This window comes from Propithecus coquereli, unplaced genomic scaffold (assembly GCF_000956105.1).
Source record: "Propithecus coquereli isolate 6110/MARCELLA unplaced genomic scaffold, Pcoq_1.0 Scaffold41, whole genome shotgun sequence".
NCBI classification, from domain to species: Eukaryota; Metazoa; Chordata; class Mammalia; order Primates; family Indriidae; genus Propithecus; species Propithecus coquereli.
This window is the reverse complement of record NW_012149841.1, coordinates 5,760,947-5,770,215: the sequence shown is the minus strand read 5'-3', so window position 1 is coordinate 5,770,215 and position 9,269 is coordinate 5,760,947. Positions and strand designations below refer to the sequence as shown.

The 9,269-nt window shown below is 34.7% G+C and overlaps 1 protein-coding gene across 1 annotated transcript in view; it reads right to left on the bottom strand.

Moving 5' to 3' along the window:
• LOC105817416 (structural maintenance of chromosomes protein 6) overlaps positions 1-9,269 on the bottom strand; it is a 59,445-nt gene that overhangs the window by 24,007 nt on the left and 26,169 nt on the right. Inside the window, exons 7-10 of the mRNA XM_012653102.1 lie at positions 8,373-8,453; positions 6,341-6,442; positions 2,363-2,482; positions 2,151-2,249 (exon numbers count right to left, since the gene is read on the bottom strand). Coding sequence (XP_012508556.1) covers positions 2,151-2,249; positions 2,363-2,482; positions 6,341-6,442; positions 8,373-8,453 — 402 coding nt within the window. The remainder of the gene's footprint in view (positions 1-2,150; positions 2,250-2,362; positions 2,483-6,340; positions 6,443-8,372; positions 8,454-9,269) is intronic.

The window sequence follows — 9,269 nt, the reverse complement described above, 5'->3', positions numbered from 1 at the left end:
TCTCTTGAGCCCAGGAGTTTGAGGTTGTTGTGAGCTAGGCTGACGCCATGGCACTCACTCTAGCCAGGGCAACAGAGTGAGACTCTGTCTAAAAAAAAATGAATTTTTTTATAAAAATTAAAGTTGGATCCAGGTGTTACATAAACTAAACATAATTCATATATTTTCAGTTTTGAATTAGGTTAACACAAGTTTAAAGTCTGCTTTAGATGCTATTTCTTCAAAAACCTTCCATTTAATAGTCATTCTACAAGCAATAATCAAGTACATGCTATGTGAAAGCCTTCATATAAGACATGGTGAGAAGAATGTAAATATAAAATAAGATAGTACTTACTCTAGACATTTGCCATTTACTACAGAGTGCCCAAATGCCTAAGTGCAGAAAAAGGACAATAGAACTAAACATTGCCTAGGCTTAAGATCCTCCTTTTTCCATTTGAAAAAGAGGTAAACATATATTACTTAGACTGGATTCTATTTTCGACTGGGAAATGTTTAAGGAGGAATGTATTTAAGGCCTTCTCCAATAACAAGCTGAGAAATGATGCTGAGAAGAGAAAAATATTTGGCGAAAATTTCAGAATATTCTCTCAGAAATAAAAATTTGAGGTGAGAGAGCTGGGAAGGATTAAATTTCCATTTGCTACCTGAAGAGGGAGTAAGAAACTCAGCCCAGAGATCACTAAGTAAATGTACTACCTTCACCATTTGATTATTTTTACATACTCACCTATCACCTTTGATAAATTAATGTCATAGCCCTTAAAAGGAGAAAGGAAAAGCTGTTCATCTTAGAAGCAGACAGGAAAAAACAAGCTGGGGAATATTACATCTTATATCACAGTCAAGCTTGGAGGCCAGAAAGAAATTCCTAAGCAAAGGAGAACAAAATACACTGACACACTAAGTACATTTGGGGGTGGGAGAATAAAGAAAGAGCTAGGAGTTCTACTTCTGGCATGACAGCATGAGAATCTCCACCGTAGTAGCTGCTCAACCTTGCGAATACGCTAAAACCCACTGAATTGTACACTTTAAATGGGTTAATTATATGGTACATGAATTATATCTTAATAAAACTGTTTAAAAAAAGAAAGAAAGGCTAGTATAAAGAGTAGATCTACTGACCAGTAAAAAAAATCCACGTGGAAATCCCCAACACAACTATCACTCAGCCAACTTCTACAGTACCTGTAAGCCCGTGTGGAAGACTTTTGCAACTTCCGTAAATTTTAGATAAACATAGTAGTTTCTACCTGTGCTCTTAGATGTCAGATTGAAATTAACCTTAACAGACCTAACAAATTTATCCTAGATGTGTTCCACCTGTATGAAATCCTCTGACAGGCCATCTTTGTTCTGGATCTTAAAACTCAGTTTCCTGCAAGTTCCATTAGCAATCTATGGGCATTGTTTTCAGTTCTGAATTCTTATATTTCCTAATATTTAGCTTTAATGCTATTCCAATTGACGATTATCCTAGCACCCCTTTATTTGTCAGGTCTTTTTGTGTTTTAGCTCCTTAAGAATCCAGGAGTAAAAGCTTGACATTCCAGTATCTGTAGTCAGTAACAAAGTCCCATTGTCCACATTCATGAGAGTTCTATGGCCCTAGCTTCAGACAAGCTTATCACGGCCAAACACAGTAGCCTTTTCAAAAAAGAGTTGCTAGCCAGATGCCTATAATTTTAGCACTTTGGGAGGCCAATAATCCTAGCACTTTGGGAGGCCAAGATGGGAAGATTGCTTTAGGACAGGAGTTTGAGACCAGCCTGAACAAGAACGAGACCCCATCTCTACTAAAAACAGAAAAATTAGCCAGGCACAGTGGCGAGCACCTGTAGTCCCAGCTACTCCAGAGGCTGAGGCAGGAGGATTGCCTGAGCCCACGAGTTTGAAGTTACAGTGAGCTATGATGATGCCACTGCACTCTAGCCTGGGTGACAGGGTCAGACTCTGCCTCAAAAAAAAAAAAGAGAGAGTTGCCAAACAGGCCTTGGAAAAACTCTGCTTCACCTGAGTAATAAATTCAAAAATAGATATAGATACAGGTTGAAACTGTCACTTTTGTGGGTTCATTAATAGACTAATATCAGCAATTTCATATGATTCAACCTACTAATAAATCTTTAAAAAACTGTAATTACCTGCTGTTCTTCCATTTTCCTGTCAAGTCTAGCAGCACGCTCTTCTCCAATTTCGATATTATCTCTGATGGCATTCAACTGTTTCTCAATTTCATTGACCTGAAGAAGAAATCATATAGCAAATCACTGATTAGATGAACAATAACCAAATATATTCAAATATATTCTATATATCACAAATATATGTGAACAAGTAATTAAGTGAAAATTACCACTGCCCAAGCCATTTCATGTTTCAAGTACTCTAAATTAGTCTTCATTGTACTTAAACCAGCAATACTTTGAAAACGTTCCTCTTTCTCCAAACACTGGCGCTTTAGTTCAGTAAGCCGCTTAAAAAAGAAAAAAAGAAAGGATATATTTCTTATTAACATTAAAAAAAGACATTTTGCAAATGTATTTCTTTTGAAAACAATGCCTAAACAAGTACTACGTAAAGATTTGTTAGGAAATGACTTCTCTGAAGTGGAAATAAAAATATTTTTGGTTCTTTGGTATACTTTTAATAGGCACAATAATTTTGCTAATTTCTGCACTATAAAAATGTTGGCCATTTCATCAGATGAAGAAAAGCAAAAGAATTAAAAGTTCAAGACCATACGAGTATAGATAAATGCCAAAACTTGTTTTCCTGTTTTCCCTCTTTACTCATTCCAAAGCAAGTGGAAGGATCACAAGGAAAATATTTCTAAAATTCAAACAAGTCATAATTTTTCTAAGTTCTCTTTTAATAATTAATAATAAAATCACCAAATATTAAGTATTATGACATTAGAACAGCTTCTTAAGTGGCTTTAGATGTCATATTCTGTATACTTAGGTAGACAGCCTCTCCTCTTCCTTCATGCTTATCGTATTTAACTAGGGCCTTAACACTATAGATCTTACTTCGTTTCCCTATCCAATTCACTTTCCCATTCTCCAGGATTATCTCAATCCTCACACACACACTGCCACCTTATTCCCTCATTCATTTTCTATCTCCAGCTTCAGAGAATTTAGAAGCCATCAGAAAGAAACTCCCTCCAACCTCCAACAACCTTATCTACAAATCTAAAGCAGTCATCTTTTCCTTCTGCAACAAAAGAGAGGTGGCCTCATAATATTTAAGTCTAGTCCCCATCCCCTACCTATATCTTGGACCCCACCTTCTTCCTTCTCAAAGGTCTAAATTCACTGGTTTTCCATCCCATCTTTTTATCTTTGTTTCCACTTCACCCTCTTAACTCTTTTCCATTACCATGTTCATCTCTACTTGCTTATGATTTCAAACAAAACCACTACTACCCATCCCTTGGTACCCCCTCCTCCCCTAAAACTGTTCTTCCCTTCCCATCCAAGTTTCATGAAAACTATCTCTATCTTCTCCATTTCCTCACAGTTTTTAGTCCCACAAATCTGGCTTGTTTTCACCCATTTTGCCACAGTCATCTATGATTATGTCACTAAATACAATGAGTTTTATCAATTCTTATAGGGCTTTACCACACAGTACATCTCACAGTCCTGACTTGTTCCTTCTCAAATTCTCTCCTCCCTTGGCTTCTTATGGCTTCCATGAGTATTTCTAATGGTTCAGGCCTAGGCCCACTTTTCGTCTTCCCCTCAGCAATTACTGCTCAGATACTAATAATATACTGATGACTCCCAAATTTTCACTGAAGCTAGACTTGACTTCTGTATCCCTAACTCATATTTCCAACTTCCCCCTTGACATTTCCACTTGTATGGTTTATAAGCACCTTAAAATTAATGTGTTCAAATGGAATTCATCTTTCTTTAAAAAACAAAAAAAAAAGAAGAAGAAAAGAAATGAAACAAAACTGGCTCCTTTCACCATGCTTCCTATCTCAATAAATTTACTCTACTGCTGAGGTAATTAATCTGGAGGTCTTAGGCCACCCTTGATGCCTCTGTCTTAACTTTATCCCTCCATGTCCCCTATAACATCTGTCCAGATCATTTCAAAGTTCTTTTCTCCCTTACTACTGCCAATATACTAACTTACATCCTCATCATTTCTTTGGACAATGATAATACCTTCTTTACTAATCTCTCTACCTCTGTTCTTTCCTTACAGCAGTTCACTCTCTTCTACAGCAGAATAATCTATTGAACATACCCAATTAATGAAGTCATCCACTTTCATGTCTTCTACTGCCATTAAGTTTTACAAGGTCCTCCACAGTCTGGCCTCTCATCTCTCACTCTTGTGTTCTTCACTCTAGCCAATGTGGAATTCCTCCAGTTTTTTTTAAAGGAACTACATGCTTTCTTACCCCTGAGACTTCAGTCACGCTATTTCTTGGAGCACCTTTCCTTACTCTCACCATTCTTTACCTGGTATTATTCATCCTTCAGTTCTCATCTTAGACATCACTTCCTTAATAACTTCCCCTTGTCATTAATTCCCCCACCCCCCACTACTAGTGCCCTATTAAGTGCTTTTGCACAAACCTAGTCTATAGCTACTTTAGTAGGACTCACCATACTCAAATTATTTACCATCTATGTTTCCTGCTAAATAGTCAGGTCCATAATCCCAAGAATCCTGATATTTATTTGTCATTATATGCCCAATAGCCAAAGCACAATGCTAGTAATTTAATATTTGTTGATGGAATGACTTCTAGTTTCTAATCTTCACATAACTATTTCTTAAAGATTTAACTATTCAAACCCAGAGTTTATTTTGAGAATATAAGGCATTTAATCAATTAGGAAAACAGTTCTTATTAAGTGTATATGAAGTATCAAGAACTCTGCTACACAATCAAAATATTTTTAATTGTTGAGAACAAAGTACACCATGTAGAAAGTGTGTGCTTAATATAAGGCATTTAATCAATTAGGAAAACAGTTCTTATTAAGTGTATATGAAGTATCAAGAACTCTGCTACACAATATAGGGAAATGCTTCTTAAACTTCATAATCAAAATATTTTTAATTGTTGAGAACAAAGTACACCATGTAGAAAGTGTGTGCTTAACCCCAAGAGGTCTGAAGCAAACAAATTTCTTCAAAGTCCCTGTTTATTATTTTTAAAATAATTAATGTAACAAACTATGTATGACTTGTTTAAATATACAAATACTACCTCTTTCCCCAATAGGAACACTGATACTCCAAAAAAATGTACTGTATTAATTCTGTGGCTTACAGTAGCTCCTTGCACACCACCATGTAATCCAGGCTTGAAAGGATGATGAGGGGAATAAAAATATACTCATTCCTGATTTTTGAGTTTTCACTTAATGAACCACACAATTACAGGCCTAATTTACAACATGTATTCCTCAAAACCCTAAAGTAGAAAGTTCAGTGTAACACTTAATGAATTTGACTTCAGTCAATTATTAGTACAATTCGACCTCAAATTGTAAGCTAAAAAGCTGATGAACGCTCAACTGGTTGTATAAAACTGACTTAACAAAAGAACAAGATTTGGAATCATGTAAAATTGGTGGGACTTAATGTACTGGATAAACAGCTGTAATGTAAGCCTTATGACTCTGAAGTCTCTGATCATCAAATAACAGTTTGGATCATCAGGAATCTGAAGGAGAAGGTACAAGAACAAAATATGGCATGTAAAAACAAATTTAAATAAGTCATGGTTGGCACGAGTGATTTAAAATTGAAGCAAATTTGCACAGCTGTCAAGCTAGTGAGTAACATGATGTGACAGCTGCTACTAAGCTATCAGTTGCTTAAGGAATGTTAACATTTCACCAGTGTAATGAAAGAGTCACCTCTATAATTTATAATTGCAAACGTAATTATAAATGCATACTATGTTTACTATCAGTGTGAGTCTTGTGCTTATTATCCCAGCAAAAGAAATGTTATAGTTTTTAAACTGCTTATAGTGAGACTTAGCGATACCTTATTACAAAACCAATTAGTCATACATCAAGGGATAAGCACATAAGATGCTGCCCTGCCTTCTAGCTTACAGTCTAACAGAGGAAGTAAGTCATGTTCATACCCATTATTACAAAGCAAAAAAGTAAAGACTGATAAATACCCTGAATATAAAAACCACACTTCATATACTTCATAGGGTGCTATAAAAATGTTATTATTTTTATATAAATATACAGATACATAATTTTACAATATCATTTACTTTACGTATTACAGGAAATTTGGTTGATCTCAAAAAAATTCATATTAACTGTTTACAAACCTCTTCTCCTTGATTGATCTGCTCCTTTGTTCTTTCTTTTGTTTCCATAATGTATGAATAATCCTCCTTCATTTGTTCAAGTTGGGTTGCTTTCATGAAGAACTATATCAACAAGAAAAACACAATTAGGAGTTTGTAAACTTCCATGGAACTGTGAAAACAGAAAAGGAAAAATTTGCTCTCTGAAAACTTTCAGACCAATTATGTAAAAAGACATTAAAAACATAAGCAAGTACACATAAACACAAAAGAACACATCTTATTAGGTCATTAAGTATGAAACACCTGATTTCCTTAAGTCGTAAGTTTGACAGTTGATATCTGTCATTTCACTTTGACACTTCTTGGTTTTTTCCCCCTATTGTGAAGGTACATCTTCACTCTTTCAAATGTACATTTTGGCTAGTAATTATCTTTCACATTTTTTTAAGAGCAATTTTTGTGGAACCACGGATAAGTCAAAGATTCATGTTATTTTTTAATGTGAGTTCTGTCATGGAACCAATGCAGAGCAGACAGCTTGAAATATCATCAAAGTGTCTGGGAAAGATGTGGCTAATGAACTCACAGTATGTCGATGGTTTGAGAAGTTCCATTCTGGTGATTTTAATTTTGAAAGTGAGCCATGTGGGTGACCTGAGACCAAGGTGAATAATGATAAGCTAAAAACTGTAGTGGAAGCAAATCCATCTCAACCTATGTGTGAATTAGCAGCAAGGTTTGACATTACTATTCCAACAATGTTGGACCATTTGAAACAAATCAGCAAGGTAAAGAAGCTGGACAGATGGGTACCACATGAATTAAACACATGCCAGTAGAGAAACTGTCTCGAAGCTTGCCTTTCTTTGCTGTCACGACATAAGGGCAAACCATTTCTATACCGTATTATTACATGTGATGAAAAACAGATTCTTTTTGACAATTGCAAGCATTCAGCACAATGGTTGGATAAAGATGAAGTGCCAAAACACAGTACAAAACCAAATATTCATCAAAAAAAGCTGATGGTGTCTGTTTAGTGCTCCAACACTGATATAAAACCTGGTCAATTGATTATAGTGGATGTCTACTGCAACCAGTTGAATGAAATGATGAGGATGCTTGCCATTAAGCAGCTGAGATAGGTCAATAGAGACAGGCCAATCCTCTTGCAAGGCAACACTTGGCCACATGTTGCACAAACAACACTACTCAAACTACAGAGGCTGGACTTAGAAACTCTCTGTCATCCACCGTATTCACCAGATTTTGTACCAACTGACTACCACTTCTTGCAAGGAAAAATATTCAATTCTCAACAGGCTATGGAAAATGCTGTTTTCATCGCCACTGGCTCTCCAGGCTTCTTCACTGCTAGTATAAACAAGCTACCATTAAGATGGCAAAACTGTGTGGATAGTTTAGGTGCATACTTTGATTAACTGTACTGCTTCTTCTTTGAGATATAATAAACTAAATTTTTGCTTCGAAATCAGACATTTCATACTTAATGACCTAATATTTCACACTCAAATTTACTGAACTGCTATGCTCACATTTGCAAAAGCTCTTAAAACTCCATGAGAGAAAATACTATTTTGAAAGCTCATTTTTACTAATTCAGTTCTTTAAGCAAAAATGACTAAAAACACTTGCAGCTTTGATCTTTGTGCATTCCTAAATTTTTAGAATAGGAAATACCAAAACTCATTTAAAAGGCTACGCAGACAGTTTAGTAGTAGTCAAATATTTTGTTAGCTTTTAAAATTTTAAGTAGTTTAAGGTTTACAAATTATTACATATTATGGCCAACTGTTACCTTGTATTTCTTTAAAGATTAAGAATTAAAAGCCAAAAAATGAAAACAAGGATTTACCAAAACTACACTCCCATTTTACTTAACAATTCTTAATCTAGTCCTACGATATTACTTTAAATAGGTGGCTTTAAGAAAAAAACAAAACAAAATTCAGTCTCTATCATGTGAGCAAGAAATATATCTAAATGTATTCCTTTTGGGTAGATTTATATTTACTTTGGTGCCCCTTACTTTGTATTTGTCTCCCTCATTTTTGGACTGTAAGAACTGCTTACTCATCTCTTGTGTTAAAACAGAAACTGGATTATCCACCTGAAATAAACCAAAAGTATTTTTGAATATTTCATGTTAATGCTTTAAAGATGAATATAACTGAAATATACATTACAATTCACCTATGCTGCCACCAAGAAGGCTAAGTACTAGCCAAAGGTTATAGCATTAGAGTAAAAGTATAAAGAAAAAAATGTTAGGAATTTTTAATGCAGGGAAAAATGTTTCAAATTTTCACTATATCAAAATAAATACTATAGTCAAAATTCAATATTCTACCATTACATGAAGGAACAAGCACAAGACCCACTGAAGAAGTATTTTTATTAGAAAGTTTTCACATCTCCACCTGTTTCATAGATTATCAACTCTTATATGCCACTGGTTAATCATACGACAACAGAGCAGATATAGTTCTAGCATGGAAATTAATTACCCTGAGTTCTCATTTGGGCTCTATCCCCAACCTCCCAAGTAGCCTTGAGCAAGTCAGTTAGTTTCTTCAATTAAACACAAAAAGTCCAACTCAATTATTTCTAATCAGAATTATGATAACAAGTATTGTTTATTTTTCTTATAGAAGTTCCTCAGATTTCCCATGTGTCTTTATCCTTCATGAGAATATTGTAAAACAAATGGAAATAATGAAGTCACTTCTATCTTTTGGAAGTAGAGTCATTTTAAGTAAGCCATTGCTTGAATGAAACTACCTTTACTAACAAGACTATCAAAGTACACTTGGAAAAGTATTAGAAAAAATAACAACTTGTTTCAAAAAGACTCAAGGTCATTATGCAATTACATCTTTGGTACTAACAAATCAATAAATATGTTAAAAAATAATCTTATTCATAG